Below are 15,361 nucleotides of genomic sequence, written 5' to 3'. Positions count from 1 at the left end.
GCAGCTGGAAGGTCATCCACTGCGTAAAACATATGCTGGAATAGTTGGCGGTTCATTCCACTGTGGCGACTGCTGAGTAATAAAGGGACTAAGCTGAAAATAAAATAAATGAATTTAATGTATGGAATAACATATTACTAAAAAGACTAATTGAAGCTATTAAAATTCTAAAATATCCAGAATTCTGCAGATCTACACTCACATATATCATTTCAATATTTCATCTCCCTCCAAAGTGTTACTATCAGTCATCATAGTGCATTTGTGCTGGTCAGGGGTATTGATTTGAATAGAGATGGCGTATAGATTCAGGTCCCTGCAGTGCCAGCTGGTTGTGAGTCTAATGCAGTGTGGGACTTTTAATGACATCACCCACACTCACGTTTAACTCCAGTACATACGCTCTTAATTGAGGTGAATATCAGACGTTGGGCTTATGTAAGTGCATTGACTTGTTTTCCTGGAAGAGCAGTGAAACCTGAGGAGCTTTAGCATTGATCACCATCTGCCCTGCCCTACAAGACATGATTCTCCCAGCTTTGTTCAATATGGTCAGTGTTTTTACTTCTTAAAGGATAAATGAATTGAGAATTAAATTCGTTATGCACATTTCTGGGGCCTCATGTATCAACGCTGCGTACGCACAAAAACATTGCGTACGCAAGGTTTCATGCTCAGAATCGCTCACGTTTGGATTTACTAACAATGAACTGAACGTGGGAATGTGCGCAGGTTCACGGCAGCTTTTTGGCAGGCGTACGCACATTTTTTGTGCGTGTCTGTTTTATTTCCATTGGCGACTCCTAGAGGCAGTTGTGTTAAATTCTTCTCTACAAAGTGTCTGAGCCTTGCAATGGCAGCTGTATGAGACGGGTTCATCTAGTAGGTATGTAAGATTTCCATACCATACAGTTGACCAGCTAAACATTAAAGCACAATTTGCAGCGGTCGCCTGTTTTCCCAATGTAATCTGAGCGATCTACTGCACGCACATTGCTATAAAGACACTATCTGAAGATGAATTTGCATGCGTGAATCAGAAACATTTCCATTCAATAAATGTGCAAATAAAATATGATGCACAAACTTATTAATGATTCCTACTAGTCTTTCTCGTGATAAATAGTAGGCAAAATATGATATGTAGCGGGGGGGAAAAAAGAAGATAGAGTTCATCAGACGCTGGTCGTTGGGTTTTGCCATTAGCATAGTCATTAGCATATTCGTACGGGGGAGGAGGCAGGGAGGGGTTTTGTGCTCGTGCATGTTGCGCTCAGTTTCACGTTCATTCGGATGTACAAAAGAATATGCGTGAGACTCGGCGTACGCAGTGTTTCATACATCTGAATTTTTTTCTGCGTACGCACATTTACAGCTTTGTGCGTACGCAATGTTTTAGTATGATTTCCACGCAAGTCTTCGTACATGAGGCCCCTGGTCACATGGGTAGTGATTTAATAGACTGTGAATGCAATCTCTTAATAATTCATAACTTTTTGATTTCAAGAGTTCACACTTAGCTGATGATCATTAAAGTGTAATTGGCATGCTGTCCTGGGAGAGAGCCCTAAGCTCGTAATATCCTCGAGCCCAGGGCTCCCTCCCGTTAGAGGGGCGAGAGGGGAGTTTGAGCTCAGGTAGGTCTCGAGAACTCCCCTGCTTGTCGCTGTGTGTGGAGTGTAAACTAAGGTTGTCTTAATTGATAATTTGGTTCAGTCAATTGGCTATGTTGTAAGTTAATGGACGGTGGGAGGAAACCATGACAGAACATGCAAACTCCGCACAGAAACGCCAACTGGCCTGATTGGAGGTTGATGAGGTTGATCTTAGCAAACACATCCTATTCCATAGCTCAACTAACGAGAATTATGGTGGATAATTTGTATAAATGTATCTGATTCCTCCAGATATGTGGCTGGAGATTCATATTTCTGCCCTTACAGAAAAATCGCATGAGTGTCACATTAGCTTTATGTGTTAAAAACAACCTGAAAAATGAGCGTGAAGCACATTTGGAGCATGTGAAATGTACACTACCTGAAAAAATTCTTGAAGGTAGAAGGTAGATTTTTCTGATGAATCACCTGTTGAACTGCATCCCAATCATCACAAATACTGCAGAAGACCCATTGGAACCCTCATGAACCTAAGATTCTCACAGAAATCAGTCAAGTTTGGTCAAGCAAAAATCATGGTTTGGGGTTACATTCAGTTTGGGCATGTGCGAGAGATCTGCAGAGTGGATCTCAACATCAACAGCCTGAGGAATCAAGAAATTTGTGCTTCCCATTACATTACAAATCACAGGAGAGGGCAAACTCTTCAACAGGATAGCGCTCCTTTTCATACTTCAGCCTCCACATCAAAGTTCCTGAAAGCAAAGAAGGTCAAGGTGCTCAAGGTTTGGCCAGCCCAGTCACCAGATTATTGAGCACGTCTGGGATAAGGTGAAGGAGAAGGCATTGAAGATGAATCCAAAGGATCTTGATCAACTCTGAACTATTCTATACTTTACATTATTTCTGTTAAGTGACAACTTTTGTCTAAGCAAAGTCAGACCTTACTGTCCTAATTAAATAATTAAAAATCAAGGCATGATCATATTTTATTTTGGTAAAATAAGCATAATCTAGAGGTCTTTGCCTTTCACATAAGCCACTTCTGATACCAAATAATCAACTAGAAGCCAAGTTATTATTTGTTGTTACCAAAACTTGGATAGGCGACAAGACTTTTGTCAGGTAGTGTACATGCAACTTTGGTTTTGGAACATTTTCATGTGTCAAGTGATCACCATTTTTTTTTTAAGTTCTAAAACAATGCATCTTATTTCATATTTGTTCCAAGTTTGTTTCATGTTTTTTGTTAACAGGTAAAGATTTTTTGGAAAGGTAAGAGCTAAAATTGTTTTCTTTTGGTAATCAACTTTTAATTAAATTTACAATATAATTAAAAACAGACTTGGTTTTAAAACTACCAGTAAGAAGTATACAATATGCTGCATTTGTCATTGAATTATCTACAAGCTGCTTGCTTGTGACCACCAATCAACTGTACACAACACATGTTTCTGAAATGATGGACTGGCTAGCTGTCAAGTCTTCCTCTCGTCTATGGTGAACATATGGCCAAACTAATGGTTGGAACACAGCATTATCAGCAGAAAACGGTCATGTTGAATCACATATGGTAGATATGAGAAATATATGCTTTGAATTTTGCCTGATGACTGATATTTGAGAATTTTACTTTTCAGTATCTTTTGTTTTTCCACTGGACTATTCAGTCACTTATTTTAGGCTGCAACATTGATTTATGGTAGTGTTTTAAACTGCCAAACTAGATATGCTTGCTTCATGATTCTTATATAATAGTTCAATTATGTTTTTTCTCTCTCTCTTTTTCTCTTTTGTGAAGGACTGCTTGATTTTGGAAAAGAATGATTTCCACCACCCAGTGTGCTCATTCCAAGATGACTTCCAAGAGTTTGAGATGATTGATGATGAAGATGAAGACGATGAGGAAGAAGAAGAGGAAGCAGATCCTGATGCACCTCCTTCACCATCAGCATCTCCTCCTCCATCACCTACTCTGGGAACACTTAAGAGCCGCCCGACCACTCTAAACTTGACTGTGCCAGTTTCACAGGTATTTTCCAACACAAACCTTCCACTATCAATAAATCCATAAACAAAAGCTATCAGTATTTTAACTTCTATAATGGTGTAAATCTCAGGACTCCCTGAACAACAACAGCAACGTGTCTCCACGGAAGTCAAGCTGGCAGGATTCTCTTCGAAACTCAACTTCACAGGGTAAATATTGCCCATATATTTACTTGCACCCTGTAGGAGCCATACATTGTATTTTGGCGATTGGCCACAAGGTGTCAGTAGGAGACTATATAACTGTGGCATCACTGCATGAAGCAAGATAGTGTTGGTAGGAAGCACACAGTTTTTGACTTTAGCTGCGTCCCAAATCGCATACTTATGCACTATTTTACGCCATTTTGTAGTATAAATAGTGTAAGTAGTGTGTTCACATTGAAAACTCTCAAAATAATAAGTGCACTTTAATTACCCGGATGATGCACTCATTCAGCCGCTAAAATGAAGTGTGTAATGATGGACACTTCACGCACTCAACGACCGCAGGTTTGCTTGCGTAGCGGAAGGGGCGGAGCGATCGGACGCACATGTTGAATAACTTTATTTATTTTGGATGGTGAAAGCAAAATTCTCCTACGAGAGTGATTATTGCGCCTCCCGATGGTAAATGCGGCAATACTCACGGCAGGTATTACTTGATAATTCAGTCGTTTATTTCACTGATTTGGCAACAGTCAAACGTCATCAGGGAAACGGTTTGAATTTCCGCTTAGTTAAAAAAACATTAGTGTGCCATTTGGGACAACACTACATACATATACTATCCTGTTGAGTGTGTAAGTGCATGAGTACATAGTGCATGAGTGCATAGTGTATAATGTGCCATTTGGGACGCAGCTCATGTCTCGTACCGTAGCACAACTTAACTCAACGTACAATTTAAGGTAACAGAGAAGTGCATATAGATTAAGGAAAAGTGATGAAGTAATTCTGTTGATTGGAAAATAAAGACGTTTTTATTGCATCTATTTTGCCTACGGACTCTAACTTTACACGTACAAAACTTGCTTGCTCTATTAACAATAGCGGCAACGGAACGCCGCTTGCACCCTATATTCGCAAAGTTGTTCGGACACCACTCTAAATCATTGAATGCATGTGTTCCAATCACTTTGCCACACACATGTGATATAATCACACACCTAGTCATGCAAACCACTTATTCAAACATTTGTGAAAGAATGGGTTGATCTCAGGGGCTTGGTGTATTCAACCATGCTACCGTGACATAAATTCATTTGTAAAATTTCCTCACTACCAAACATTCCATGGTCAGCTGTTAGTGGTATTATTACAAATTGGTAGCAATTGGGAAAAGCAACTCAGACCACAAATTAACAGAGCTGAATCAGCATATTCTGAGTCTCACGGTGCACATAACTTCCAATTTTCTGCAGAATCAATAGCCAATGAGCTCCAAAACTTCAGGTGGCCTTCACTTTAGCTCAAGAACAGTGTGTAGAGAGCTTCATGGAATTGGTTTCCTTGGGAGAGTACCTGCACCCAAGCTTTACACCAATGGATACAGTGGTGTAAAGCACCACTAAGAGCAGTGTACTAGTGTGTCAGGTATAAGAGCAGTGGATATATATTCTCTGGAGTGGTGAATCATACTTCTCTGTCTGGCAATCTGATAGACCAGTCTGGGTTTGGCAGTTACCAGAAGAACAATACCTGCCTGGTTGCATTGTGGCAAGTGGAAAGTTAGTGGAAGGGGGGTTATGGTATGGCTTATTGTTATTGTTTTAAGGGGGTGACCTAAACCTAATATAACACCTTTGGGATGAGTACGGAGGCAGGCCTACTCATTCAACATAAATGCCTGACCTTACAAATGTGGTTCTAGAAGAATTCTAAAAAATATTCCCCTAAGCACACTCGTAAGCCTTGTGGTCTTGCCAGAAGAATTGAAGCTGTTATAGCAGCAAAGAGTGGGCCAACTGAATATGGCCAACTGTGGATTAAGATTGGGACGTCATTAAAAGTTCATGTGCATTTACAGACAGATGTTCCAAAATATTTAGCAATTTAGTATATATGCACACACAGTGCTCTGGAAAGATATCTGTAAGTGTTAATCTATCCCAAATTTGAACAATTTTACTAAATATTTTAGGATGTTTGTCTCCGAACCATTCATGCCTCGAGGATGGTTCCCATGTGACCGCCACATGCCCAGTGGCTCCGGAGACAATCGGCTCTGCCAAAGGTACACCCTCAAACCCATCAGGACATTGTGGTCTCCATCAGTCACCTGGGAGGCCACTGCTGTATGACTTTGAGGGCAACAGGAGAGAGCGACCTGAATATGGTAAGAAGTCTGACCATGTCGCTAGTTCTCCTTCAAATGTAACTTTCAACAACATATTTTATTTTCCTTATCTTTCTCTCAAATCTCTTTTACTCTTTATCTCTTTCTTGTCTTCTAAATCAGGCTCCTTTGGTCAACACAACTCATCAAGTGGCTCTGAGGCAACTGAGGTGAAGCCTGATGTTGAGGAATCAACTCTTAGCGAGCTTGTCCCCTCTGTGGATGACTGCACCTCCCAGTGCTCTGACACTGAGGTTGACCATGACTTGAATGGCCATGCCAAACGTCGACCTTGTCGCTCTCGACCCAATGACACTTATACAGTGACCACAGAGACCGCTGATGACCCAGAGCTGGAAAATGATGGCACCAGTAGATGTCTCTCCTCAACCGCACCTCTTGGTAATGACGCTGAGACTCCACTATCGGATGAGGAGCTGGACAAAGAGTTTGACATTGACTTCATGAGTAAGGAGAGCTATGATCAAACCTGCAAGGACGCTGAGGGCTCTTCTTACATTGAGTTCCCTTGCATTGAACCAACTGAGTCCATCTCTGTCTCCAGTTATGTGTCATCCAGTCGATCGGATGTCCTTGATGCTATGGATGAACCTCGAAACATGCATCAGGGTCAAGCTGCTGCTGAAAATGACACTTCTCCTTCTTCTGACCCTGGTATCGCTGACATGAATGCTAAACGCTATGCAGAGTCAGACCGCCACAGTGATGACCTTAGCTCTCCTGGATCAGACTCTGATATTGAAGGGGAACTTGAGGAAGCGTTTGCATGTGGTGGCCCACTTGCTAGTAACATGATTTCCTCCATCTCAGAGACAGAGCTAGACCTGACCAGTGAATCCAGCAGTGGGCGCTCCTCGCACCTCACCAATTCCATTGAAGAAGCCAGCTCTCCAACTTCAGACCAAGAACTGGACCAGGAGCTGGATACTGAGCAGGACAGTGGTATTGTAGGTCTAAAAGCATCTCTTCTTTTGGGCCAGCCTGACCCAATTAAACAAGACCCTTTACCAGGGTTGGACCCCAGCTCAGACATGTTGCAACTAGATGACGGGCAAGCTCTGATGGGTCTGCAGAACGTAGATGACGAACAGGATTATGAGCACCAAGCTGATCCAGATGAGACTCTTCCCCCTGCCATCCCCTGTGAGGATAGCAGTTCTCAGCAGTTGTTGTTGAAGATTGAGCCTGACCACAGTCTTGAAAGCTTCAAACGCTCCTTCTACTTGCCGGTTGGCCCAAAACTCATGCCTTCTGTGGATGACTATGATGGTAACAGTGAGGGAGACTCTGAATCAGAGTCTGAGGATGAGCTCAGTGAAAACTCTGACTCTCCTTGGCTTCTTAGTAACCTTGTCAACAGAATGATCTCAGAAGGCTCCTATCCAATCAGCTGTCCTGAAGAGTGCTTCAAACGCTCAGCCTCCATCTCTGACACCATCTCACCCTCATCTGATCTGGAAACAGATGCTTTCAATGAAACCGATGGCTGCAATTTCCAAAAACAGAAGTCAGAAGAAAAGTCACAGGAGGTGAAATCTGAGGCAAGAGTGGTGGAAGAGAAAGAGAGAGAAGCCAGTTGTGCATCTGAAGAGGGTCAAAAAGAAAGCAAGAGAACGGACTCTTGTCTGTATATGAGTAACCCCACATATGGTACGGTTACACCTGTCTTCACTGAAAGATTTGATACAAGGACAAAGAATTATGAAGCAGAGGACTTCCCATCCCAGAACTCACTGAAAAACAAGCAGAAAGATGAAGAGGAAGAGCCTAACAATGATTTGATGATGGAGAGAATGAAGGAGCTGGACTCCCCCAGCTTGAGTGAGAGCATAATCAGTGATAAGGATGAGGGACGGGAGACAAAGGTCGATCAGCTCACTTTGCAGCGAATCACAGAAGTCAAAAACAGCCTTACTTTGGACCTCCCGACAGCACAGACCAATCACTGTTTCAGTCTCACTTACTCAACGGATAACGATGAAGATGAGCAAGATACCTCTCCTTTTCTGGATGATCTTCACAAGATACCTTCACCCTATGGAAACGAGACATACTTGGACAGTTCTCCACCTATTGATGAGAGTGTGCGAGAGTTGAGGAACAGAACCTCTGACCGGCCCATAGATGACTCCTTGGCATATGATTCAATGAAGTACACCCTTGTGGTGGATGAAAATACGACACTGGAGCTGGTGAGCCTTAAGCGCTGCACCTCTGTTCTCAGTGAGGACAGTGATGGACTCTCTACTATCTGTGATGATGACGTGGCTGATGAAGATGATGACATTTATGGGCGGGGTCAGATGGTACGAGGCATGAGACCCAATTTGCTATTAAGCTCCTCTGAAGAAGACTCTTCTCCTGAGGCAGATTTGCCTTTCTCAAAGAAGTTCCTCAATGTGTTTGTCAATGGCACGTCACGGTCCTCCAGTAAGTGAAGATAAAACCGCACAATTTACTTAGGAGGCATTTTACCCCAAAATTTGAATTCTGTCAACATTTGATGACTTTAATTTTCCAAAGACGGTTTTATTCAAATAGTATTTTGTTTATACAAGCGAAATCCAGTGTTGTTTTGGTCCTATTAATGAATTGACTATCATTAAATGGACAAAAAATATAAATTTAACGATGACTGTTTAACAAAATAGTAAAAAAATAGGAAAATATATTGTTATATTTTACTTACACAAATTACCAAATTAAATTCACCCCATCACAGAGCCAATCAGGCTCTTTTAATGTAGTTTAAAAGATTTAGATGATAATATTATATAATTTAGGAGGCTGTCTTGCCGAACAGAAAGTATATTTAATAATCCTAATGAGATGACATCATAAGATGAAAGGTTTTGTATGATCTGCTTCTAAATTGGTTTTGCTGTAGTGTGTGACACACACACACACACACAGAGGGTCTATCTTGGGCTATACCAAAGTATACAGTAGAATAATGCTTATGCACTATGCGTGTTTCAGGCACAGAGTCCTTTGGGCTTTTTTCATGCACTATAAATGGAGAAGAAAGAGATCAGACTCACAGAGCAGTCTTCAGGTGAGTAACGCTGCCCACATGAATAGCCTAGCTCTAATGAAAATGCTCCAGTCTAGTTTAAAGTATCAACCCTCATTCACAAGCCCTCAAGGAAATCTTCTTTCTCAGTATATTTTAATGCTTGAAAATTGACTGCTCATGATATCTATTGCAAGCAATCCTAATGCGAGTTTTAATGCCCATGCTGTAGGTTCATCCCACGACATGCAGATGAGCTGGAGTTAGATGTTGATGATCCGTTATTCGTTGAGGAAGAAGAGGATGATTACTGGTATCGTGGGTACAACATGCGCACAGGGGCCAGGGGGATTTTCCCAGCGTACTACGCCCACGAGGTTGTTGGGCAAACAAAAGACCTGATGAGTAAGAATTGTATGATGCAATGTTTTTAGTATGTTTCCTGTTCTCATGCATAATAGTTTTTAAATTACGACAGGCCGGAAGTTCTTGCTAATCAAGCTCCTCTTTTACGCCAAATGTTGGGCTTTTTAGAGAAGACATAAGTCACCATGTCACCACAAATCACCATGGTTTTGGTTCTGCAAATCACAAAACTCAATCAAAGAAAGCAACCATGTCCAGCACAGGACCTAACAAAATATAAATATATTGATTTAAATTATTATTAACATACACCCATTGGGTACAGCTTGCAAGCTGGGGTCTTTTTGCCTCCAGAACTGCTCTATTTCTTTATGACATGGATTCAAAAGGTGCTGGAAACATTTCTCAGAGATTGATTGGTTAATATGGCCCATATTATCATGATAAAATCACAAAGCTGCTGCAGATTTGCCGGCTACCCATCCATTCCAGTACATGCCAAAGGTCTTTAATGGGGTTGACATCTAGTGGCTGTGAAAGCCATTTGACTTTAGTGAACTTAAAAAAGCAGTTTCAGATGATTTGAGCTTCTTGAAAGGGCACGTTAGGCTCCTGGAAGTAGACATCACAAGATTGGTACACTGTTGTCATAAAGGGTGTAATAATACCCTGGTTGCCTGTGGAATTAAACAATGCTCAGCTTGTACTAAAGTCCCTTAAGTTACACCACCAGCAGTCTGAACCATTAATACAAATGTTTTCATGTTGTTTCTGACCTGATGTTGTTTCCAAATTCTGACCCTACTTCTTAAATGTTGCAGCTAAAATTGAGGCACGTTAGAGCAGAGCACATTACCTTCTATTGATGTCTACTTGTCAAGTCAAGTCATATTTATTGTTACAGTGCTATTACAATGTAGACTGTGTCAAAGCAGCTTAACATAGATTAAGAAAAGAGATTAAAAAGCCATAACAATATTTCAGATTGTGGAGCATTCTGGCATATCAGACAGAGAGAGCGGAGTTGTGGTAGAATAATGGTGTAGTTCTTTTTAAATCCTAACTGATTCAGTTCAGTTTAATATAAATGTCACTGTTGGTCCACTGAAGAGCAGCTCCACTGGCCCCGACAAAGCACGCCAGAGGCAACAATGGCAAGGAACCAATACCCTACCAATTGACAGAAGTGAAGAAAAGAAATCCTTGGGAGAAATCAGGCTCAGTCAGGGTAGCCAGTTTTCATCAAATGTAAAGATGCAGAGCTGCAGTCTAAAAGATAATGTAAGGCTTGATGATGATGGCCATCCATTCTGCAGATGTTACAAGTGCAAGTAGGTCACCAGGCGGGTGTTCAGACTAGCCAAAGAGATCTATTCAGAGATTAATTTGTCTGTGAGGTCTTTGCAGGATTCAGTCTTGTGCTCTTGACCCATTGATGATCACGGCAAACATCTGCTCTGGATACGGTCCAGATCCAAGATTATGCAAACCTCAGGATAAGGAAAGACAGACAGAGTAACATGATTGTAGATGCCATTCAAATTACAGCATCTTTTGGGAAGTGTTCCCCCTCTGGTTGCCTTTCCTTAATGCAAATGCATTTGTGTTTTATGTTTATGTTTAACAAAGAGATGTTTGTTTAATCTAGATTCAAACCAGCATTTCGTGTCTGCTGCATGAAAATCTGTTCCATAGATTGGGTGCCAGATATGAAAAGGACCCACCACCTAGTGCCTATCAACATGCCTGAATGAATCCACATTATTGGCCGAGTAGACGTTTGTGTAAACAAGCAGTTGAGCAGGTGTAACATGATTGCTAATTGTATTTATTGCTGTAAAATAACCCTTTTAATTATCAAGGTGTTCTTCTACTAAGCAGTGTGTTTTGTATTTCGGTGGCCTTCACACTGGTCTCCTTGTTAAAGCGCTTTGTGAGTCAGCGTTGTCTGTATTCATATGTTTCCATAGCAATGAAGAGGAATCCAGCTTGGATGGAAAGTTTCCGAGTGCAGTTCCTTGGGTCAGTGGAAGTTCCTTATCACCAGGGCAATGGCATCCTGTGCGCTGCCATGCAGAAGGTACAGTAAACAGGACGTCTGTGCATTCATTAAGTTTTGTTACATCATATGGTGCAAACAAGAAGTATGGTGTTTGTCTCTCAGATCGCCATGGCCAGGAAGAGGACAGTGCATCTTCATCCCCCTTCTATTTGTGAGCTGGAAATAAGCCTGCAGGGTGTGAAACTAGTCATGAGTTTGGATGATGAGTACGACCTTTCAGGGGAGGTGAGAGAAAGAAAAAATCCAAATTAGAGAACAATTCATGAACACTCACATTATTTTTTTGTTTCAACCTTCATCGGTCTACATTAAAGAGCCCCTATTATGCTTTATAAAAGGTCCTATTTTGGTTTTGTGGGTCTCCAACAACCAGCTGATATGCCTGCAAGGTCAAAAAAGACTTTCATTGTCTTATAATATGCATTCCCAGGTAGCAAAGAATTCTCGCCCAGAGTTGGCATAAAGCTGGCACAGCAGGCATTCTTCCGGGACTGGCATACAGCATGTGGGCCAAATATGGCCTGGGTTTGGCAGAAGTGGCACCGTCTTTAAGGCAGCAGACAAGATGCGGGCCAGATTCGAAATATAGTATTTGGCCCAGTTGTTAAAAAATAATGCGTGTGCCATGTAAGTTTGACCTGTCTTGACCCACATTTAAAATACATTTAAATTATATTTGAGTAAAGAAAAAAAATCTACCAATCAGAAAAAGGCTGCCTATAGTGTACCTAGCGCAATGCTTCGTGGGTTTATTAATTTCATAGCAATCGTGACACACCAACCTATCTGGCCCAGTTCCGGCCCAGTTATGAGTTATTAACTTGGCTGAAACAGATATGATGCATGTTTGGCCCTTGTCTGGAAGCCAGACTTGGTCCAGTCATGTACCGTAATTCATTGCAGCATGTGGGCCAAGCCAGAGCTGGGCCAGAGAAATTTTGCTATGTGGGTTTATTTTTACCGAATTATCCCAGCAACTCCCATATGATTTGTTCAGCGATTTATTGTTCCCAAACCCTCCTTAGCACGAAGCTAATCTGCGCTGATTGGTCCGATGACCCAGTCTGTGGTCATTGGTCAGCGTCGTTCTGCGCAAGATGGAGAGAGACGCCCAAGACGTAGTCCGAGTATACAGTATGTGTGAGCCCAATGCAGTTAAACACCAGCATAATCCTCTATTCTTAAACACAACCCTAAGTAATAACAACGAAGCACATTCAGTATTAATATACACGGTGGCAAAAATTGAACTACTTTTGAAAGTTGACCGTGCCACGTGTGTGAGGAAAAGCTGATGGTGGCCATAGCAACAAACAGCAGGAGATCGCGAACACAAAAAGCATTTAAATCAGTAAAGGAAGAAGCAGGCGTTGCGTTTCCAACATGGTTTTAGATACGATATGTGAAATAGCCCATACAGATTTAACCTGAGAGATACAGTACAAGCAGTGATCTATAACAGATACGTGATTACAAACCACGTGGATCAATTACAAGTTACAACACACAATTAAACACATATTTAGCGAACTATAGCAAATGTGGCAACCATTTTAATCAAACTTCACATTGTGTAGGAAGGAGAAACACTTACAGGATCCGGAGAAAGAAGGAACTAGTCCATATAAACTGTGCAACAGTTACTGACAAAGTCCCAAACATTAGTAGTCTTTGCTAATTCTTCTTTTAATAACAAACAGCCAGCAAATCCCGCTCTACAGGGTCAGTTATTGTATCAATCACCAGAAACATTACAGGAACAAACACAGCACACGAATGGCTGTACTGTGGTGTTGTTGTGAAAATAAACTTTAAACCTTTATTCCCCACAGCCGCATGTCTGGCCATCTCTCAGTGATTGTAATTTTCGTGTGATAATCAATCTCATGATCCCTCGCACTCTGTTAGTGTGTGGAGGGAAAGGTGCGTTCATGTTTTACTGGATCTGGTTGTTCATATTTGACATTGTTTCGCGTCAAGGTCGATACGAACAGGCAAAATATCTGAACAAATGACAAATCATTTAAACTCACTCTCGATCATACCTGTCAACATTGGGATATGAAAATAAGGGATATGCCAATCCACCCCTACCCCCCAGAAAAAAACACCCATATAACTAAACATCTTCATCTGAAGCTGTTTTATTATATATGATAAAATATATTATAATATGTTTTATCATTATTTAACAAAGAAAAAATAAATAATATACATTGACAGCAAATAAATTAGCAGTTCAGTTTATTAAAATTATACAAATATCAAGTTATCAATTGTCATTAATCTTTTCTTCATTTTATAATCTAAGAGCAACGAATGAATCTCTCATTTAGGTGTTTCTTTTGATTAAAGTAATTAACAGAGGTGTCACTTTAAAAATTTGATTGCTTTCCTAATTTGTTTTTGCTCATTAAGGACAAAATTAGTTATGTTTGGAAAAAAACCTTCCTGATCGACATCTTTAGATGTTGTTTAATAATTTTTAATTATGTGTATATGTCTGTTCAAACATGCACCCAAAACCCAGACTTTCGCTCCGCTTCAAATCACGTGTAAAGAATCTGTTGGGGAAACAGCGTCTATTTATCGCTATGGAACGCGTCTGACAGTCTACACGTTTTAAGGATTGCATAGAAGGGGGACGGCACCTAAAACGAAAAAGGCAGGGAATCGAGCCAATTTTCTATTTATTTCAAAGTGTTTTCATGCCTAAATTAAACGAAAGGACAAAACAGACTCACATTTAGGAGCGAGGGGCGTCCCCTGGTGGTTTGGCGGTATGGGTGCGTATATTATTGCCACCCTTTATAGAAAGGTTGGAATTACGGGAGAAGTACAGGAAAATATCTTTACGGTATGATATCGGGATAGAACTGTAAAATACTAGAGAATACCGGGAAAAACAGGAGGGTTGACAGGTATGCTCTTGAGTCCAATCTATATTTTAAAAATCTATATTGCATCTATAAGGTGCATTTTCAGATTTAACCTTCAGCTGGATGTTTTCATTCGTTTAGAGCTGTGTTGCACATTGCATGAAAGGTCATTTTCAAAAACCCATAATAAGGGCTCGTTAAATGCCTAAAATTGATTGCTTTTTTGTAACCGAATGCTATTTCTCTTTCTTCATATCACAGTTCGACAGATGTAGTCACTTCTTCCAAATGAAAAACATCTCATTTTGTGGATGTCATCCTAAAAACAACTGGTAAACACACATGTTCAGCCAATCCTTTTACAACATGCATTTTTGGGTCTTTATCAAATTTAAAATACATTGCCAGCCTAATATTACTTTTCCCTCTCTGTCTTTCTGTAGTTATTTTGGTTTCATCACCAAACACCCGATGTTGAACAGGTTTGCGTGTCATGTTTTCGTCTCTCAGGACTCCATGAGACATGTAGCCGAATGTGTGGGGTGAGTATAATGCTTTTCAACACGACACACAGTCACACTCACAATACACTAACAGAGGAGAGAAGTTTAATGAGAGGGATCATCTTTGCTCCATTATCTGAGTGCTGAATTATTAAAGCTTCCCTCATTTGGATCAGACAGGAGACCTGAATTATGAGTCCTAGAAGGAGGCAGAAAGCTTTGTCACATTACATCATATGACCTTATGAAAATATACATTATTAAATCTTATCATTTTTCACAGATACAGAGGAAAAAGTTTAATAACAGAAAGTATTCATTTGTTATTTTTAAGACAATGCCTTACGCATCTAAAGCAGAATGTTATCGTTTACTACTGTGTGGAGTTGTTACAGTTTAAAAACTAAAAAGTAGGATCAACTTTAAATGATAGTACTAATTTAATTTGTAATAACTGAAATAATACATAGGGTGGCATGGTGGCTCAGTGGTTAGCACTGTCGCCTCACAGCAAGAAGGTCGCTGGTTCGAGTCC

At 40.7% G+C, this 15,361-nt stretch overlaps 1 protein-coding gene across 1 annotated transcript in view; it reads left to right on the top strand.

Moving 5' to 3' along the window:
• mapk8ip2 (mitogen-activated protein kinase 8 interacting protein 2) overlaps positions 1-15,361 on the top strand; it is a 61,794-nt gene that overhangs the window by 39,781 nt on the left and 6,652 nt on the right. Inside the window, exons 3-12 of the mRNA XM_679994.11 lie at positions 3,418-3,648; positions 3,737-3,815; positions 5,788-5,982; positions 6,106-8,433; positions 8,983-9,058; positions 9,249-9,421; positions 11,353-11,462; positions 11,547-11,669; positions 14,585-14,655; positions 14,767-14,865. Coding sequence (XP_685086.6) covers positions 3,418-3,648; positions 3,737-3,815; positions 5,788-5,982; positions 6,106-8,433; positions 8,983-9,058; positions 9,249-9,421; positions 11,353-11,462; positions 11,547-11,669; positions 14,585-14,655; positions 14,767-14,865 — 3,485 coding nt within the window. The remainder of the gene's footprint in view (positions 1-3,417; positions 3,649-3,736; positions 3,816-5,787; positions 5,983-6,105; positions 8,434-8,982; positions 9,059-9,248; positions 9,422-11,352; positions 11,463-11,546; positions 11,670-14,584; positions 14,656-14,766; positions 14,866-15,361) is intronic.

The sequence above is a fragment of the Danio rerio genome, chromosome 18 (genome assembly GCF_049306965.1).
Source record: "Danio rerio strain Tuebingen ecotype United States chromosome 18, GRCz12tu, whole genome shotgun sequence".
NCBI classification, from domain to species: Eukaryota; Metazoa; Chordata; class Actinopteri; order Cypriniformes; family Danionidae; genus Danio; species Danio rerio.
This window is presented reverse-complemented; position numbering and strand designations above follow the sequence as displayed.